This window comes from Cydia strobilella, chromosome 19 (assembly GCF_947568885.1).
Source record: "Cydia strobilella chromosome 19, ilCydStro3.1, whole genome shotgun sequence".
NCBI classification, from domain to species: Eukaryota; Metazoa; Arthropoda; class Insecta; order Lepidoptera; family Tortricidae; genus Cydia; species Cydia strobilella.
The window spans coordinates 6,970,411-6,992,311 of NC_086059.1; the positions used below are offsets into that span (position 1 = coordinate 6,970,411).

The window sequence follows — 21,901 nt, forward strand, 5'->3', positions numbered from 1 at the left end:
ACCGTGGAAGTAGAGACAAAACCCGATAAATACATATTAAAAACGCTGACACATCTATTTTAAAGCTATACGTATTCATAGCGCATAACAGTAATAACTGGATTTTGTATGGTATTTTGTTTACTTACCTATACATGTCTTAGCTTTAGTGACCATCAATTGCCTACAAGTGCTGGTAAAAATTAAACTTATGCGGCTACGATAGAAGAATATATCAACTATGGATTTATCTGGTAAGTTATAAAGTATAAGTAAATATTTAATTGCGCGATCAATCGTCAAGAAATCAAGCGATCTATGTTTGATAATGTTAATGTCAAATAATAATAGAGGGTAAATTGCCAATAACTGGCCTCTTCAGAAAAATCTAGTTAATTCAAATAGTCCATTACTGGTCATGCAATTTCTGAGGTATGTATTTACTGAGTGATAGTAGGTACCTAGGTAATCTAGGTATTAAGATTATTAATTTAAAAAATGTTTGTTCCTGTATTATGGTCCTGGAGGTAGTGACTGGTTGTAATAAAGTATACCTGGTTGTCCTTGTGATCATCAAAACTTGTTCTTAAAAGAGCCACTCATCCATTAATTACATCACACAAAATTTCAATATTTTTTTGTATTATACTTATTTGTACACATTTTATCAATCTGACGCGTTACAATAAGTCAATGTGAATTGCCGATATTTAATGAAATTCAATGGCCTAAGGCGAGTTAATATCAATTGCATATTCACGTTTAAGGTAAAATTACAGGATCCTCCAAATAAAAACCGGCCAAGTGCGAGTCGGACTCGCGTTCCAAGGGTTCCGTACATTACACAATTTTTAGCAATGTATTTATTTTTATGTGAAACGTGAGTGAAATGTCTAAAAAACCCGTAGAGGTCAAATCAAAAACTAAGTAATTAAGTCCGACTCACGCTTGACTGCTAATAGGCGCTTCTAATAGGTTTTCCTGTCATCTATAGGTAAATAACTATTTTGTGTATTTTTTTCAAAACTTTAGACCCAGTAGTTTCGGAGATAAAGGGGGGGGGGGGGAATGGTAATTTTTTGTCTATTTTCTTCAATAACTTCTAAACTAGTTTATTTTAAAATTACAAAAAATATATATATTTGAAATTCTTAAAATAAGGTCTTTCATTTGATATGTAACACGATATAGTTTGAAAAACTTTAATTTCTAATTTTCTCATTTACCCCCCAAAAGTGGCCCCCATGTTTAAAATTAATTTGTTTACGTTACATGTCCGTCTTTGGGTCACAAATTTACATATGTGTACCAAATTTCAGCTTGGTGGTCCAGTAGTTTTGGAGAAAATGGGCTGTGACAGACGGACAGACAGACGCACGAGTGATCCTATAAGGGTTCAGTTTTTTCCTTTTGAGGTACGGAACCCTAAAAATTTAAATAATTTATGCTCATGCATTTTTAATACCTACTTTGCTATATAATTTATCGATAATTATATTGGCTGATTTAAACTTTCACTATTTCTACTCATTATTATTCACAACGACGGGTCTTCTCCGAGACCACATCAGGGACAACGCCGTCCTCGAAACGTCGGAGGTAAATTTAAAACTTATTTTACGCGATTAACTCCCTACGTTGTGAAATTGTTGTGAATAATAATTATTGACTGCAATTATATTGCACACAACTGTATGTTTAAAAAAAATGTATGAATTAATAAAACCGGTTGAAATAAAAGAAATGAATATTACGGGACAAATTTACACAAATCTACATATCTAGTCCTACCGTAAGTAACAACGATATAGGTATATCTATAATAGATAGATATAGTATTTATCTACTATGTAGTTTTTTCTCATTAAAAGTTAAAATGTAGAAACTCCTGCGTTATTTCTCCACGTAAGTCCACCGCCCGCATCTAGAAGTCGCTCCTGCTTCTTCATTTTGGTACCTTCGAGCCACATTCAGAAGAACCGTTAATCGACACGTCGATCACAAGAACAAAGAATCGCGCAAACTAGACGGACCGTTACATGGACGTATCGAGAAAAGGAGTTATATACATTTAATATTTTACAAAACTGCATACACTGTAAGCAGCAGAAGACTCCATCGTTCCAAGGGCCATTAACTGGAAATAAATGAAGAAGTCACGGCCACTACAGGAGTAAAAGTGAAAGTGACAAGTGTGAGAACCTAAGGAGTCGTGTCAATGTGAGTTCGTTCCGATCCTTTCCCTTTTTCGAGAATCCCTCTTTATAAGTGTTCACGCACCTGCATAAGTGCATACCCAAGGAGGTACTTATTTTTATTTCACACCTTAAACGCGAATTCTTACCTACTTATTGTCATTACTTAACCTCAAAAGGCCCACCATACAAAGTTTCCCTATTTTTAATTTGAGCCTTGTTGTATAGAAGATTAGCGTGACTTTCGTTTGTTTCAGAAAACATTGAAACAAATGAAATTAAAAACTTAATTCAGTTAGTGTAAGGTTCAAATTAGATTGAAACAGAGTGTACATTGTAATGCACAGTGGGCCTTACGAGGATATAACATACGTTAACTAATTAAATCAGTCCTATCAAAGATAGATATTTATAACTCCGTAATAGATGGATACAGTCTAAGAAAAAACGTGCCTCGAAAATCACGAAAATTTGATTCTCGATCAGATGGCGCCACTAGCTTTGGCCTACTCTCGTATAGAGGGCGTTGACGGTTTCGTTTGCTATTTAACAATATCTTGTTTACCTACCTACTTGTTTTTAAAATAAATCCTTCAACTAAATAATATTTTCAGATTGTGTAATTTTGAGTCGTATAGGTACTTATTATACCACAAAGATCTGTGCTTACCGTGTTTAGCCTAAAATAGCTGAAGTGTTAATCGCAATATTTTGTGCATATTCCAGCTGATGCATCTCGCGCGCTAGCGGACTTTTACTTGACCTTGGATGTGCTCGGGCTGCTGCTGCTACCGGGCTTATCTCTGCTTGCTACTTACCTGTTTACGCACTTCGCTAGCCTAACTGCACTCTCATTACCTACGCTTCGTTATAATTGTTATAAACAACATTTAAGTATCCCAATCATTTCTTTATTATTTGCTACTGATTTCGCTTAACTTTCTTGATAACAGCGTTACAATATACTTAACTGCATACCTAAATCATGGACGAAACTGAAAACGAAAGTTACTTAATTCTTAACCTTTTTAAATCCTCTTAACAGCTGTCCTAACTTAAACAGACTGCAGATCAGTGAACTAAATATTCGCTTGACAAAAATTGAAGAAATTTATTCCGATTATGATTCTGTGCAATCTGACATAGAAAATTTCTGTGAAACTCCAGACGAGCAGTCTGCTGAGCGTGAAACTTTTGAGTCGAGATACTTCGGTGCAGTTGCGCTCGCTCGAGATGTATTGGCGAGGAACGGGCACTCGACGGGTCCCGCGCTGGAGTCCAGGTTAGTCTCAGGTTCTTGTGTGCATCAAGGAAGGCCAAATATTAAGCTCCCTACAATACATTTACCTACCTTTTCGGGACAATATCAAGACTGGCTGAAATTTCATTACACTTTTAGCTTACTGATCCACTTAGACGAATCGATACATAAAATAAATAAATTTCACTACTTACGCGCTGCGTTAAAAGAGAGCGCTGCTTTGATTGTACGATCGCTTGACTTCTCGGCTGAAAATTATGACGTCGCATGGGATTTACTTTGCGAACGATTCAATAACTCGAGACTTCTGGTCAATAATCACTTGCAGGCTATATTTAACTTTGAACAGATAGACTCGAGGTCGGCTCTCCCGAGACAGACGAATATCATAGCAAGAGAGAAAGTGACGACAATGATGATTCACAGAAACACATTGCCTTATCAGCAATTGAAAACAACTCTGTGCGCTTTTGTGTACAGCATTGATCCATGTCACAGATGAAAGTGGACAAAAACATACAGTTCGTGCGTTACTGGATAACGGTAGCACATCATGCTTTATAAATTATAAGTACAAAATTAGGTCAAAAACTAAACTTACCAACTGTCTCCATCGCGTCGTCAGTTGATGGGTTAGAAGAGCAAACTTCTCGCCTCACAAAAAAATGCAAGATCACTACCTATATCTTCCCGTTCGGAACCATATGAAGCACATCTAGAATGTTTTGTCGTTTCGCGCGTTACACGTCGACAAAGTACCTGTAGTTCGCATTAATGAAGCATTGTTAAACATTCCTCCTAATATTACGTTAGCTGACCCTACATTTAATACCCCGTCCGACGTTTATGTGCTTTTCGGAGTACTTTCTGGCATATTGCAGTGGGTGCAGAGATTATTTCTTTGGGTGAAGGTGAAGATATGCCGGTATTATGCAAGACCAAGTTAGGATGGTTGGTTGGTGGCGGTTCACAAACGACTTATCAATTAAATGCAGTCCATTGCAATCACGCGATCGTTTCACATGACAATCAACTACACTCAAGTCAAACTACAGCAACAATTAAACCCAGTAATGATATTGAACCAAAGGGGTAGAGTTAGCAAATTAATCAAGGTGAAACATTCACAGCCCGCAGAGGAAACCTGCACACATTTACTCTGATAATGGTCGTTGTGAGTGGGAGCCTGCACTGAATTATCTCGATTTCTTAAACAAACCTCAAATTAAATAAGTTTCGATGCATAAAAATATAAATAAATTCCTTCCCACTTTTTACCTGCTCATAGCGCCATCTCAACGGTTTAAAGCTGACGGCTTACGGCTGAGAGTGCAGTTCGGTCAGCTAAACATCATTTAAAGCGAATTAACTTATGAAGAACTGAATACCGTTTTTTAAATATGACCTAGGTAATTTTGTACGGAAGACCCCTCACTCCTTTATCTTCAGACCCTTCGGACCTTTTAGTCCTCACTCCGTCACATTCTTTGATCGGACGAACAGACACGTTGCTCCCATCTCCCCAGCAGGCCCCCTGAATCTGCTGCCATCGATACCATGTCACGTTACATGCGAATTCAACGACTAAAGGCCCATTTCTGGAATCGAGTTTACAATGAATACATTTCAGAGCTTTAAAAACGTCACAAATGGACCAAAGATGGAGGACAACTCAAATTAGGAGAAATGGTGCTTGTCAAGGACGACCGACTGCCTCAAAACCAATGGTCTGGGTCGAGTAACACAACTTTATCACGGCACTGATGGAGTATCCCGAGAGGCCGATGTATTCACCATGACTGGAACTGTACGGCGCGCCTTCAATCGTCTATGTCCACTGCCAGTAGAAGGATAACAGCTTCGTTCCCAGGGGGGGGCAATATGTTAACGCCTAGAGTATGTGTGCCATGCATGAGACACACACACTCACACAGCGGCCCGCACCCCACTCTTCATCTAACCAGCAACGCATACGTATTACGTACCTACATGTACGAGTGATTGATATGTTACTGGGATGTACTTATTTCAAAATTTACAAGCAAGACTGGAAGAGTGCCGCAACCGCAATCTTGATTTAACTGGAAGAAATCACTTAAAGGGATAAGTTCGCCTCTGTACTGCCTATTTCTGTGCCATATTTGTGTTCTGTATTACATATACATACAAATTCAAGTACAAACATCCCAGTAACATATCAATCACTCGCACACTTTTACATTTCCACGGCAAATTAATGATTTGTTTTAGCCTTTGTTTAGCCAGGGCTGTCAATACCGCTGCCTACTGGGCATCCATCGTATGAAAAGGAACCTCGACACGAAAAGAAGAAGAAGCCTTTGTTTTAGTTTTAGTTTTGGCTTTTTTCTCTGTAACTTTGTAATAAATACTATTCTTACCTTCTCAAATAAAAATAGTTATTTGTTATACAAGGGTGCAAAGTTGTATTTTACCCGCGAGTGTTTCAACACACGAGAAGTAAAATACATTTGCACCCGTGTGTAACACAAAACTTTTCACCTCATTATAGCGAGGAAAGTGCAACATCCACAGGCGTTAGATCATCTTCATCACTGGAATCACTCTTTTTTTTTACGATATTATAACAAAAAACTGGAAATTCTGTATTTTTACGTAAGAAGTTTTAAAGTAAAAATTTTGTTGACAATGTTGACATTTCTGACGTATGAAATGTCAATGATGCGTTTTGAAATTGCATCGACTCAACTTGTGCGTTATTATATTTAACATCATTATTAGAAAACAAACGTTTCTTATGGAATTTTAAGGTTTATGACTTAAAATCATTAAATAAAGGTAAATTTGGTATTTTTTATTAAATTCTCAAACCATTTATTTAATGATAACGAACAATTATTATGAGCGTTTTACGTTTTGTTATCTGTCAAAAGCTACTGAAACACGCTCCATCCAAGGTCAAATTACTTTCCCCACTAGTGGATAAAATGCGTTTTTCCCCGCTTGTTTTAAAGGATAAAAGGGCTTTCCGAGCTAGTGAGGGGAAAAAAGATTAATTTGCGAATGTGCGAATAGGCAACTCGCAACTCGTGTCTATTTACAACACTCCCTTCGGTCGTGTTTTAATTTATCGCCACTTGTTGCGAATTTCCTATTTTTCGCACTTGTATCGTAATGTTAAAACTTCAACTTCAACGTTAAAACGGCCGTTTTTTTTATAGATCGACGAATCCAGCAACATAAAAACTAGTTTGATGTATTCAAAAGGTACTTAAATATAAAATACAGTACGTAGCGGCCCCCTTTTTAGGGTTCCGTACCCAAAGGGTAAAAACGGGACCCTATTACTAAGACTCCGCTGTCTGTCTGTTCGTCTATCACCAGGCTGTATCTCATGAACCGTGATAGCTAGACAGTTGAAATTTTCACAGATAATGTATTTCAATCTATGGGTCAAATATACGCAGAGAACGTACAGCGCTCTGCGTGTGCAGTACAATAACGCTTTAAGGGTGTTAATTGGACTTGGACGGAGGTGCAGTGCGTCGGGCATGTTTGCGGAGGCAGGTGTGGATGGCTTCCATGCGATCATGAGGAAGCGCTGTGCCTCCTTGCTCGGTAGGCTCATAGAGTAACTTTGGTAGGCTGAAGGAGAGTCCAAATAGCATATCCTAAGAGTGTTTGCTGTGAGATGGGACTCACCGATGCTCCAAAGCCGGATCAATATGCACTCCAGCTTTGTAAATTATAACTGGTAACACACTCCGGATTACGTTATCTTAATGAGCATTTATTATTTATGTTATGCACTGAATATTCTTTGTGTTTTTTAAGAGGCCGGTGTCGATTTTAGTCGCAAAAATGTAAAATTGATAGATTTAGTCGGTGAAATTGTACACCTTTTGTTACATAATTGAAATAACAAGTACTGGTTTCTATTAGCACATCTTCTTATCTTACCTTTTATCAGATCAATTTTATGAAAACAGACTCACTAAATTAGAAATGTTGGCTTTTCTGATGGACGTTTAGGTAAACGCGCGTAAAGCACTGACTTTGTCGCTCTTATTTGTAAATTTCGTAAAGTTTGGACGGCTAAACATGGTAATTTTGTATTACACATATCCTGTACTTGACCTTTATCAGACTACATTTTTATTATTATGACTTTGAAGTAGTGTAAATGAAAGTTAGACGAAATCAATTTTTTCCAGAAATTACTTCAAAACAAGTGACAATTTCTCTGAAAATCGACTTAATTTCAACATAATTTTGATACTTAAACAATCTACAACATTTGCTGAAACTATTCTTATACATCAATTCGTATAATTTACCACCATAAATTTTTGATGAATTTTTAAAAACTATCCCTTCTCTTTATGTATTACCGGTGACGCACGCTCGCGACCTCATTATTAAAAGGCAAGGTGAGAAGACGTGCTAATAGAAACCAATACTTGTTATTTAGATATTACGTAACAAAACGTGTATAATTTCAACGACTAAATCTATCAATTTTAAATTTTTGCTCCAAAATCGACTACGGCCTCTTAATTTATAAAATTTAACAAATGTGAATACTTGTAATTTTAATTGTAATAATTGTAATTTTAATTATTATTGAATTTTATTTATTGGATTTTTAATTTAATTATTTAATTTGAATTGTATTGTGTTGAGTTTTAATTATTTGTTGCATTTTCTGGTCAAAAATGATGATAATTTGTTGTGATATGTTAAATTATAAGGCTCATTCGGTGTGTCCTAGCCCTAAGTTAGCTCCTAGTCATTACTTAATTTGCATGTTAATTTGTTTTGTAATTGCACTAACATTATTTTTATTAGCTATGTAAGTTACTAACACATATGGGTGTATTAGGCCTGAAATAAATGACAATTTAATTTAATTAATTTCTGTTGGCGCTATAACAACAAATACTAAAAACAGAATAAAATAAATATTTAAGTGGGGCTCCCATACAACAACCGTGATTTTTTGCCGTTTTTTGCGTAATGGTACGGAACCCTTCGAGCGCGAACTAGACCAACAGTCGTACTTTCAACCCGTTGCCGCAGGGCGGACACGCTATATATCAAAAATCACGCGTTTCCATGTGTGAACGGCACGTCTGTACACGCGGCATGCGTCATTGTGTAAGGGAGTGGTCGGCAAAAGGTCGTCAATCTGCTGTCGCGGGGCGAGGTAATTCGAGTTCGAGTATGACAATATTACTATTAGGTACTTCTTATTTTGTGCCGTTGCATAGACAAAAAAAATAGTAGCCACTTCCAGACTAACTATGAGAGAAAAACAAACTTGTTTCAGCCCAAGAGGTTATCGACGGGATCCTTTCCAAGCAGGCTACCGAGACTCCATCCGACTCGGTCAAACTAGAGGAACTATTAGACCTCGAGCTGCCAAAATGGTTCGACGAGAAGAAATACAACCAGTGAGTATGACTTTAATCATCATCATCAATAACCGCAACAAATTACAATCAAATTTTTTTCTTTTACAAACCTGGACATTGATGAGGTGGCATTGTTGTTAAATAGCAGGCATATCCCGTTTTGACTTAATTCTTCTTCCGCTTCTTCGTAGATTTGAGTTCCGCTGGGTCACCACGTCTGGGCCTATAACCTATACAAAAACAATGGCATACTTAAAAAGGCATTAAGTGAAAAAAAAAAACACGTATCCTTCATAAATATTTTTAAGCCAACCAGCCAGTCACAAAGCCTATTAAGAAAACATTAAGGACAGAAAACAAATTTTGTCTCAGCTTATCATACGTTAATTGATATCTAGGAGTCTTATCTGCAGGGCCTCTACTGAGTTCGCCGATAATTACATGCGATTTTAGACAATTTTCTGGCTAAGTTACGTGCAACAAATTGCAATACGTAATATAACTAAGATAGATTTAATTTAGTCCCCATAGAGATTAAAATAAACTGTATCTGTAATAACTCGTAATCTTTCTTGTCAAATGTCAAATACCTACCTATATTTTGTTTATTTTATTTCGTTTTTTTAAATATTGCTAATTATTTTAATATCGTAATTTAAAAAACAATAATATAAATGTGTAAACCGAGCATTTTTATTTGATACCAAACTCGACTATACTTTCTTGCAAATATTAAGATGACCAGAATAGCAAGACCCCTCACAAATAGCTTTTAGGCCTTCTACGCTTCTAGCTCCATAACCCCTTGATTGAGCCTGCTCATAATTTAATGACTAAAATATAATGCCTTCATCTACACGTTTACCCTATTTCATTTAAATTAGAACAAACTTACTTAAGTTATTGTCATCAAACTATCCTCTGATAGTTCAGCCTAAAAACATCGAAATGCCGGGACGTGCCCCTAAACTAAACGACCGTATATTCCAAGTTGAATGTAAGAACTTCACCTCGCTTCGCTCGCTCGTTCGAATATTATCCCAGTCGACCTGCATATCCGGTGTCATCGCTCCGAGTCACTTTTAAAACTATATTTAGCAAACACATGTTGCTATTCTCTGTGAATGATCTAAGTCTTTGTATGATTGAACTGTCGCGCTCCGCATACCTACATGCTTAAAGAAACAATCAAACCGTATTGGATTGAATCAGCGTGGTTGATCTAAATTTACGTGTACGATCGTGGTTTTATGAGCACTCATATATTTCGTGTTTTATGACAGGTTGGATTTATTTACATTTTAATCAGATAAACTTTTCTATCACTAGGTAACCAGTATAAGGTACCTATTCTAATCATCAGCGATAAATAATACTAGCTTTTGCCAGCGACTTCGTCGTCGTGGCGTTAGTAATTTGGGAAGCTTATTTTTTATCCAATCTGCTTTTTATCGATTCTCCATACAAACTCCACCCCCTTAAAGGATGACTTCTGGGATAAACACTACCCTATGTCCTTCCCCGGGACTCAAATCTCTATATTAAATTTCAACTAACTCGGTTCAGAGGTTTAGCGTGAAGAGGTGACTTATTTTTTATCCAATCTGCTTTTTATCGATTCCCCATACAAATCATCCTTTATGGGGGTGAAAAGGGGGGTGGAATTTTGTATGGGGAAACAATAAAAATCGGATTGGATAAAAAATAAGGTACCCAAATTACTAACTCCACGCAGACGAAGTCGCGGGCGAAAGCTAGTAATGTCATAATTTCTATCGTAATTGAAAAGTCATATTTTCTAACCTGATAACTTAACTGTGACTTATGGTACCACCATTTCTAACAAAAAATGTAAATCGAAACATACAAATTGAAACCATTCGCAATTTAGAAGTCGGTTAAAAATATGTGTAAGTACTTACCTATTAGACTTATATTGACGGGGATATAGACCATAAACAATACAACCGGGTAATCACGGTCTATATCCCGGTCAATATAAGTCTAGTGAAACTAACCGTGTATCATTCAAAACTCACTTAGGTACTATCGGCCAAAGCCAGAGTCGACCACCTTAAAGGCGCATTTTGTTTGAAGCGGGAACATCTGCCCGAGGCTTGTCAGCTTTTGTCCACCAATGAAATTTGGGGGCGGACCACTAGAATTTCTTTTGAAGTTTTTTGTGATTTTCTGTCAGAATGTAAACAGTGGTCCAATAAGAATAACAGCAAAATGTTATAAATATATTAATACGTATTACAAATGCGTATTACAAATTGAATAAAATGATAGTGTGTCTAATCTTTCAAACGTTTTAAACGTATTTTTGTAAATGTTTAAATATGAAAATAATTGATAGTTTAAAAGCACTCGGAGAATACGGCCACGGCATTTTTAACCAAAATTAGGAGGGTTTGATGAAAATGCAAAAATGTTATAGAAACACCAACTTTTATTAAGTTTGCGAAATGGGGAAACAAGCATTGCTTTATAGAATCAACTAACAACAACGCCAGTAGTGCTTACATATTCGATGAAAACGAACTGGAAGATTTGGTTCAGACAAAAATTAACAATCTCGACGGCTTTACCCATCTGGCTTTCGATCCTTTGAGCCGCGATGGGTTTTATTTTTCTTTATATCATGATATCTTACGGTGGCCCTGGAAAGGATTGTTACATCATTTTAATATGCCACCATACCTCAATATAAAATTAAATAAATAAATAGATTGTGTCACGGATTACTATCCGTATTACATATTTGAATATTATTGGAATATTCAATTTCGACGTTTCAAGTTCTCTATAGCACTCATGATAATTGTAGGTAATTACTTACCAAATTTTACAAACATCTATAAAACATGAAATAAAACATTTCATTAAAAATTCAATTTTTAGGGTTCCTTACCCAAACAGTAATAAAAAACGGGATCCTATTACTAAGACTCCGCTGTCCGTCCGTCTGTCTGTCCGTCTATCACCAGGCTGTATCTCATGAACCGTGATAGCTAGACAGTTGTAATTTTCACAGATGATGTATTTCTGTTGCCGCTATAACAACAAATCCTAAAAACAGAATAAAATAAATATTTAAGTGGGGCTCCCATACAACAAACGTTGTAAATTTAAATCTAAAGAACTCTGGTGTGAATTTGCCTTTTGTCGAGCCACCTTTTTATCTTACTGACTGGTTAGGTTGAAAATTTCAAAAAAAAATAATGGAGCAACAACAATGGAGGAACAAGTTCAACAAAGAATTAGAAATAATACTACTATAGAACTGTTTTATTATTTAATTGTGGTCCCATAGTAAATTAAAAAGGAGCGCTGTGCCTCCGCTCCTGCAGAGGAGCCGGTGGCCACCATATAACAGCCGCCACAAGGTCAGGTGGTGGTGTTGGCGGCAGTGTAGGTGACCTCGGCGGCGAGTCCAGTTCGCTCGCCGACGAAGTCGACGCCTCCGGTGTCGGCGGTGGTGTTACACCGTCCGGCGATGACGGTGGTGGCGTATTAATTCCGCTGCAAACAGAATAAACAGTTTATTACTTATTTTAAACTTTATTGCACAATGCACACAAAAAGAGTTCAAAAGGCATGCCTTAACGTATTCTCTCCCAGTCAACCATTACGCCAAACAGAAATGTGTAAGCGCTGGGGAGCGCTCAGAAATAGAGACCAAAAATATAACCGATCTAGAATAAAATTAGAACAGATTTGACAGTGGCAGTTAGTTGTTATCTTAATTTTGATCTTCCAATATCACGTCATTAATTAGAACTAAATCACTATGTCTAAATCCTAATATGTGCAAATGATAAGGTATTAATACTACGTATATCGATACCCTAGTGGTCAATTTTGACTTATTTTGTAGAAAAATAAATATCTTTGCACCAGTGAGCATACTATAGTGTAATCACCATTTCACTGAAATCTTAACTTTTTTCGGAACTTCCGCACAGTCATATGGGCACTAGGGTATCAATATCCAAAATTGGTGATTTAACTTTATTTTTAAATACAATATTATTCCATGAGTACTTACTTTCTTTCCATTTTAGAACACAAACACAAGTCTCCTGTTTCACGTAAGATCTCACAAGACCAAATGACGTCGAGACGATGTTAAAATATTTTGGATTGTTCGAAGTGTTAATAAATTTAAGTTTTAGCCACTTTAGTTCTGGCACTCTCAAGTTCAGTCGATAACAGCTAACAAATCAATTCCCTCTGCAACATAAGAGTGAAATGTTTACCACAATTCTCTTTTGCATAACAATAACGCGCTTTTCTGTAATAGCTATTTTTTCTTGTAGTCTAGGGACTCTGACTTATGTTATATGTTAGTATGACATGCCATGATTACAATTTTCTCCTTTTTCGGGCAGTCGTGTAAAAGATGTCATTTTTCTTTTACATTTATATGTGAGTAATAACATCGAAACTACAAAAAAAACCGACGATGGGTTCCATAACATTACGCAAAAAACGGCAAAAAAATCACGTTTTTAGGGTTCCGTACCCAAAGGGTAAAAACGGGACCCTATTACTAATACTCCGCTGTCTTGTGAATTTGTGATATTTCATGGTAAGTAAATTATTCGACACGTGATGCTGATGGTAGTCGATAATGTTAACTATAAAGACTACTTAATATTTATCACTTATTTATTGTAGATGACTCTGAAACACGAAGCAATGGCTATAAAAAATATTATGATCACGGCGCGAGGACCTTTTTTTGTTTGCGAAAGTGGACTGAAGGACTCTAGCAGGAAGGAGATAACGCATCGGAAGAGCACACGAGGTTTGTTTTAAATAATTAGTTACTTACCTATTGTAGTTAAGTCAAATTGTTTTCTAATGTTGCCTAGTTATTTTATTATTACTGTAATAGTAAATGCTTCTTGTTTGTGATAATCCGCTAATATGGTTCCAATGGGTGGAAAATTACTTGTGAAAATGATGTTAAAAAAAAGTGTATATGAATGCTACACGGTATTGAGGATCGGTAATAAATAAGTTTAACGTTTAAGGTAATAAAGACAGTTATAAGTGCTCCCTCTGTGAACAGTTTTAAGAACAGACTTGATAAACATTTAAAATAAAATAAAAAATGAACTTTGTACTAAAATAATCATGGGTAAATATAATAATCGTATAATTATAACTATTTCTTTAAAATATAGCATAATTAAGAAGAGCATATCTGTTTGTGTCTTGGTTAAAAAAATAACCATGACTAAAATAACTGTTTGCAAATAATAATTATGGGTCAGGTAAAAGTCATTCTATGATAGAAAGATACACATCTGGTGGCCGTTAAATAATTGTTCGACCATACTTGGAAGCTTTTTTTAAACAAGCCATAATGAGTTCTAGGATACAGCGCCCGCGTCTTTAACCCATTATTTAGGCTTAAGTTTTATTAGTAAGTTACGTAATAACTCTGTTTACTGAATGTCTGTTTGACTCGGCCGCACTCGTTAGCGCTAGCTAAACCGATTAAGTTGAAATTTCGTATATAGTTGGAGTCCCGGGAATGGACATAGCATAGTTTTTATCCCAGAAAAGTTGGAAGCTTTTAAAGGGTTATTCCACGCAGACGAGTCGCGGGAAACTGCTAGTTTGATTATAATTTATGCTGACCCTTATGTTGTTGTAAGTATTAAGATGGCGGTGTGGCGGACCTTAAAGGGTTTCCTATTTCGTTATTCGGCGGTGTTGAGAGTTCCCAAAACAACTCTTTGAGAAATATGATATAATAAACAAAATGATAATTGGTAAACTGTAAGCTCGATCTCTACGATGCTCTTGTTCAGTTCAGTGACGAGGCCCGAACCGAACATATATAACTAAATAAAATAATGGATTTTTTGAGAGACATTTTTCAATGCCTTAGGTAAGTTCTGTAACTATATAATACATATTCGAGTTATGTAAATTTACAAATTCATAATGGGATATGTTTGCTTGAAGCTTCAGGACACGAAGACAGCGAGAGGGTGCGGAGGACGAGGCGGAGGGCGCAGAGGCACAAGCAGCAGAGCAGCCGGCGTCGTCGCCGGCAGCTGAAACATGCTGGGGGTGCGGCATGCCCCTGCGCCTTTGCCTTAGGTAAGAACGTTCAGTACTAAGTCTTAGTTTCCCCTTGCGTGACATTATCGTTGAAATTTTCATTTTGTTTCGCTTTTTGTTAGAGGGCCTCAGATGGAACCCTCGGCGGCTTCAATACCGCCGACCCCGCCACCGACCCCGGTTGGGGTTGCGCGCCGTATTCGACCCTCAAGGCCGGGCTCGGGGCGGACCAGGTCGCGGCCGGTTGCTATTCCGGGGCGTCAAGACCGACGCACCCGGCCGCCGACCGCAGCATTACCCTGCGCGGCGCCAGGGTGCATGCTTTGCAGAAAACCCTACTAGGGTATGTTGATATTCACGATCGTTTTTGTAACGAGCCGCAATGGTTCTATGCGTCTTAGAATAGATGCCAATGGCACCTACGTCATTTGTGTCAACTCCGCCATTTTAAATAATTTCCTAAAACTATCTCGACAAAAAAATTGGACCGAAGCGAACGAAAGTGAGTGAAGGTCTATGCTTTAAATTTGGCAACGTAAATAACCACTTCCTTCGCTAAAACTACAAAATGAGCGAATACTACTATAGCATCAATGTTAACCTATATATTTTGTTATTGCAGACAGCCGCCGCCGTGAAGCCGCGGCCATCACGTATTAAATTAGTAAATAAGCCTACTTATTATTATATTTTTTTAATAAATGTATGAGTATAACCTTATAGTCATACATTTATTCAAAAAATTATAATTATTAAAAACTTAGTGTAATCATAATATAATAAGCCTAAATTTTAAATATTATCAAAAATTTCATCCACTTTGTAAAAGCAACCTCTCAATAAAAATATTTTCAATTCCCTATGAAACACCGAGTGATCCGTAATGATTTTTAGTTCAGTAGGCAATCTGTTATAATGGCTTATGGTTTTAGATATAAGTGTTAAATGCGACTTGTGTAAGTGTAATTTGTTTGTGTTATTTGTGTAAGTTTAGTTTTTAGTTTTTAATATAGATTAATTATTGTTACCGCGTATGGACTTTTATTTCTAACAATCCCAACACATTACCAAACCCCGACTGCCACATTGGTGACCCCGACGTGATCTGAACACGCAAGATTTTATTTATTAGGAAATAGGTAGGATAGTTTATTGGTCCAATAAATAAATACATACATTTAAATATATATATACGCACCCGGTAAACGCAGTTTAGCCCTTACTTTTTTCTTCACACACTTCGCACTCCTCCGGTAAATGGTGGTCGTATATGCACCTTCGACACACACTACACCAAAAGTACGGTTGGTCAACTAAAATTAAAACATTAACTCCAAAACTAATGTCAACAATAAAATGATCCAATTGTCCTTGTCGCTCGATTTCTAATCCACAATAACACTCTCGCCTCAAAACAAAATGTGTAAGGTCCCACGGCCAAATAAGTCCAATATCTAACATAAAAATATAATCATACCTATCTAAAACACGTTCTACGTCCATAAATATCACCATTTTGAAACTAGAAAGTCACTATCCTAATTTACTAATGTTACATTTACCTACTCTTTACAGCATCTCACTGCCTTGCCTGTCTCTCTCAAAGTCCTCAAGCAACTGCCTTTGCGTTTTGAGAGTCTACAACAATGGGCTTATACTAAGTATTAGATTATAGTAAGCCAGTGTTGAATATTGATACATATATGAATATTAGGTTCGTTCAAAGAACAAACAGCCCTTTGTTTGAACAGTCTATGCGAGAACCATAATATTTTTGAGCCCTAGACTAGTATACCAACTGTTGGAACAGAAAGCTCAAAATATGTTGGTCCCCGTATGGCATATATAAATATGAAAATGGCATGCCCAGATATTTATTCAAGATGCAACATATCAAATATAAATATGATAAATTATTATATTATAAATTATAATATTATAAATTATATATACCTCCCATAAAAAATGGACCAGCCAAAATGTATGGAACAGTCAAATTTTTTTCGCGATTTCGGGGTTGGTCCCATAGTAAAAGATGCTCAGTATAATCCCAAAACCTCCCTGGCAACGGGAATGCACTTATTTTTTAGCCACCCTGTATACAAACCAGCATACAGAGATGGTCAAGAAGGAATGTGAACACAGGGTAAGTGGTTATAATAAACATATGTGGTTTCTCATATCAAATATGTAATATCTTATGAGAACCGCATAATTCTGGTGGGGTCCGTGTTGAGTTTTTTACGTTCGAAAACTTATCTATGGCCGATCCTCAATGCCGTGCTACCGTGTACCGTGTAGTGTAGCCTGTGTAGCCAAAGGGTGAAAACGGGACCCTATTACTACGTTCACACCATCATCTTCATTAAACGATTAATTTTTATTTTCAGTTGTCACAGCGACCATGCCGACACCTTAATTTTACTTTTGAATAGGTTAATTTATTTTAATTTACTGTATTGCATGATAGGTATATGTTTAAGTTATTAATAAATTTGAATCATTTTATATGGACTATTTTTATTTTACTCCCGGCAAACTATTTTTATTCTATTGTATTGTGATAAATTTCACGTTATTAGCTATCTCAAAGCTAGCCGACAAGGTTTAAGGATAAGGAGTAAGGACTCAGGAGAGACAAAAGAAAAAACTAAGCGCTCGCATTTACGCAGCAATACTTTGTTGCGTACTATTAAGAAAAAGAGACGCATCTGGAACGCATTAAACTGCCATTTGGGTTAGTTTATTGCTTAGGTTTCGAATATTAGGTCCGGGCTGCATTCATCAGGCAAGCAGTAATTGGTGCACGGCGTAATTGTTCTGCAGGTGTTTGCTATGTTAGGCAAGTTATAGTGCCGGCATGCTGTCAAAGAAAAATATGAGACAATAGATTCACACCAAACTAAAATGCCGCGAGTATTAGCCGCGACTATTTTTTTAACTATACCCCGTCTGTTCATAAGTACTCAAATAGTTCGATTACTGAAATTTTATACGATGCAAGTCTTATATCGTTTTTTACTTTGCTGATCAAATAATCAATATTTAGTTCTAGCAAAAAATGGTAAAATCATAGCAATCCAGCGCGGGAACGCTGCCTGCGTGATGGGCACCCTACCAAGGGCACAAATTTTTGTTAGGTATTTTGAATTTTTAGCTTTAGTTATTATAATTGTAGTTAGTTTTAGTTTTAATATTTATTTTATAACACTTATTATCAAATAAATGAGTTACTTTCTTACGTAATTTGGTCCAACAAAAAAAATACAAAGTATTTATTTTTATACATTTATTATATACAAGAATAATATAAACTAGACTTATATTAACAATAATACTTAACAAAAACAACTTAAATAATATACCTACTTAAATATAAACAGGCCGTAGATGACTTAATAAATGTAAACGTTACGTTATTTGTGTCACCACCATTTCCTTCGCTAAAACTCCAAAATGAGCGAATACTACTAGCATCAATCTTGACCAATTGGGGCATTTTGCAACCGTATTGCTGCATAGAGTGGTTCTTCTCGTGCAAATGTGCGAGCTATGTAGACTCTATTCCATGCAGAAATACGGTTCAGATTTACTATATCAATGAAAATATCGTCTTCCCTCGGTGGCGGAAATGGACCTACTTCAGTACATGTCAGTACTTCAGTCGATTAGTAAATAGGTTATAGATATAAGTCTTAAATGTAAGATTTTATTTATTAGGAAATGGGTAGGCTTATTTAGTTATATATATATTGTTTTTATTTTACATGACATTTAATTTAATTAATTTCACCAAATTAAATGAGAGAAAGTAAATTAATATAAATCAACAATATTTGAAGAAGAACACACACTAGCACATATTATCACTGTATCTATAACTATCCAAGTAATCCAAGTGAACATATTGCACGTGTTGATCATACCGATTGTTACAGCGTGTCGAACTTAAAATGTGGTTAAACAAGTAAAATATGGGTTACGAGTCGGGGCAAGGCGGCAAAAAGAACCCAGATACACCGTAATCACTATACAATGTGGGCCCTTTGCGTTGCTATCGAGCATTATCGGGTCGAATAAAAAAATGAATAAATGGCGTAAAATATTATATTGTAAAATTTGTAAGATTGAATCAGCTAGTGTATCTTGTTTTCGCCTTATACTTAGTTATATACCCTTATACTAAGTTATGTTACTATACTAAAGTTACTATCACACTCACTATTAACATCAACTCGAAACAAAATATAACCAAATTTTACCCTGAGCTAATATATATTCTAGTTAACCTAATTAATCTAATAATACTACTTATGCTAATTATATATAAAAATACACATAATTAAATTTCTTGACACGTTATTAATTAAGTGATCTTAAACCCTACATTACTTATACTTACAGCCAAGATTACTAACACCTATGAACCACTGCACAAATTTTCTTATGAATCGTAGTGTAAACAACACATGAAAGTCAACACACGGTCACATGAAAGACAGTCGGTAACAAACACATGTCTCAAGTTCGTCAAGAAAAAAAAACAAATTAATACTCAATAACACAAAACTGACATTTTAAACAAATATTTTTAGCATGAACGTAAATAAATATATTGACACGTAAATAACATAGGTGACTTAAGACTATAGCGTAAAACACCGATGAACCACTAACCGTTGATATTAACCGTTGTTTAAACAAAGTTACCTCAATGCTTTGTGCAAAGCACGGTTAATATTTTGTTAGTGCCCCGTCAGCGTCTATGACTGCATCCAATCTCCTCCGCATCGAGGCTACAAGGTTTTCGCACAAATTTGATCCGCGCAACGAGTCCCACACCTCGTTAACATGTGCGACGAGTGCGTTTTTGGTCCTTTCGGATCTCGTATCCCAGCGTTGGACCATTACGGACCAAAGATTTTCAATGGGATTGAGATCCGGAGAGCGCGAGGGCCATGGTATTGCTTTAATGCCACTGGGTTTCTGTTGAAGCCAATTTTGCACCAGGCGACATTTGTGTATAGGGCAGTTGTCGTGTATGAATATTACTTCAGGCACGTCTTCTTCCGGATACACTGTCCTCACTGACGGCACCATTGTGTCCTGCAGAACCTCCAGATAACTCGCGCCATTGGCCCTCTCGGGTAAATATACGAGCTCTCCTGGCCCAGCTGCACTCATCCACGCCCACATGTTAACTACAACTCTTCCTGACTCTAAACATGGGACCACATTCCGCGGGTCGTATCGTGTATTATCCACACGCCATAAATTCTTGCGACCCACCTGGCTCGACTTAAAAGACTTCTCGTCGGAAAATATGGCATGTGAAAAATCAAAATCCCTCATATCTCGAGCGAAATTGAGGCGCGCTGCTTTTTGAACATCTGTCAAAACAATTTTTTTTGCCGGCTTTCGGTGGTGGATGCCGACCCTATGAAGAGCGTTTCGCACGGTTTGCGGAGAACAATCAAATGCCGCCGCAAAGTGCCGAATAGGCGTAAATGGATGCTCTTCATAGGTGGTGATCAGTTGGTCCAAACGCTGGCCAGCAATAATGCGTTGCGGTTGGGGACGGGGTTGATTTTCTAAACTTGCTTCTCCGTCGTAGCGTTTAATCCAGCGGCGTGCTGAATTTCTCTAAAAAAAAGAAATGTAATGATCAAAATATGTTGCTTGCAACCCTCCTTTGCGTATTGAACTAATATCTACTACATGTTTAAACACTCCATGTAAACAGCTAAAATGTTTTCTGCTACAAGGTGATAAAGCGTATATGTAAATAACACAATTCTACTCTATAAGTCAACGAATAATATTATTTAAAATTTTAATAATTAAGTAGTTGAAGTATTGTGAGGTAATCGATCACATGTATACTGAAAACCAATTTTTAACTTAAAACAGCAGGATATATGAATAAAAAAAACTAAATCTTAATAACCTAATAATACTATAAATACTTTTTATTTATCTTTGCACAGCGTACAACTATGTATAAATAAAAAAATATTCACTTACCGTAATTTGTAATTCTTCCGAGATTTGACTAATATTATATCCTTCTTCTCTTAAAGAAATTATACGGTTTCGCACATACGTTGACAAATTGCCGTGATTCATAATTGCGACGGTTAAGACACGTGGTGCGTTTTAGATGCGCAAGATGCAACTGACTAGACTAGACAAAACACGTGCAAGCTACGTAAAGATTGTGAACAATGACAGCTACTTTACAAAAAAAAGGATCTTTGTTTCTCATTGGTCAACAAATTAGGGGCGGGTCAAGTCAAAAATCAACGTTTGCAAGCGATACTGTTTTGAAAGTGGTCGACTCTGGCTTTGGCCGATAGTACCTATTATTTGCAGAGGCCGCCGATTCTACTGGGACAACTGTTTCTCGCTGACCACCTCGATGCTGATGGGGCTGCTGGCCGTGCTGGCGGTGCCCTCGATCCTTAACATCCTCATCAGCTCGCGCCGCTCCTCCTCGCAGTACACCAGCTACAAGCGATACCTCTCCACTATTCTACACACCAATTCCTGGTTTGAGAGTGAACTCAAACCAGGTACGACGTAAGTGCTATCTGACCTGAGAATGAAGTAGTTTCTGTCCCCATAGATGTGGCTGCGTATAATAGAGGTTTGTTAATAAAAAAAAAACACATTTTTGAAACTTTGTAATGCATCCATTATGATTATGGTTTTATGGTGTTCTCACGAATTCTATAAAATATTTTCGTTTCGTTGTGACCCAAAAAGGATCTTGGCCTCTGACCCAAGAGAACTCCACTTTGCCTTATTCTGCACCACTTAAAATGACATATCTTTTTAAAAAGTCTGGCTTCCGGTCAGTATATACTGCCTGCCTTCTGAGTATATAACATCATTATTAACAACATAGGTATAATTCGGTACACGGTGGGAAGCAGTTGGTAACTCGATATATAAAATTGAAGAAATTTTCATAACTTAGAATAATTACA

At 36.7% G+C, this 21,901-nt stretch overlaps 2 protein-coding genes across 2 annotated transcripts in view; both read left to right on the top strand.

Annotated features, from left to right (window-relative positions):
- LOC134750135 (uncharacterized) overlaps positions 1–21,901 on the top strand; it is a 24,571-nt gene continuing 2,670 nt past the window's right edge. Inside the window, exons 1-3 of the mRNA XM_063685252.1 lie at positions 1–233; positions 8,744–8,867; positions 21,285–21,491. Of these exons, the coding sequence (XP_063541322.1) occupies positions 221–233; positions 8,744–8,867; positions 21,285–21,491 (344 nt within the window). The 5' untranslated portion in view covers positions 1–220. The remainder of the gene's footprint in view (positions 234–8,743; positions 8,868–21,284; positions 21,492–21,901) is intronic.
- LOC134750154 (uncharacterized) lies at positions 9,828–15,944 on the top strand. Its single transcript, XM_063685275.1, has 4 exons — positions 9,828–13,641; positions 14,814–14,951; positions 15,035–15,255; positions 15,535–15,944. Exons 1-4 carry the CDS (start codon positions 13,512–13,514, stop codon positions 15,619–15,621), a joined length of 576 nt encoding a protein of 191 aa, XP_063541345.1. The 5' UTR covers positions 9,828–13,511; the 3' UTR covers positions 15,622–15,944.

Coding starts and splice junctions, on each gene's coding strand:
- LOC134750154 (XM_063685275.1), top strand. CDS start 13,512: ATGACTCTGAAACACGAAGCAATGGCTATAAAAAATATTATGATCACG. Junction 13,642..14,813: donor GCATCGGAAGAGCACACGAG/GTTTGTTTTAAA, acceptor GTTTGCTTGAAG/CTTCAGGACACGAAGACAGC. Junction 15,256..15,534: donor TTGCAGAAAACCCTACTAGG/GTATGTTGATAT, acceptor TTGTTATTGCAG/ACAGCCGCCGCCGTGAAGCC.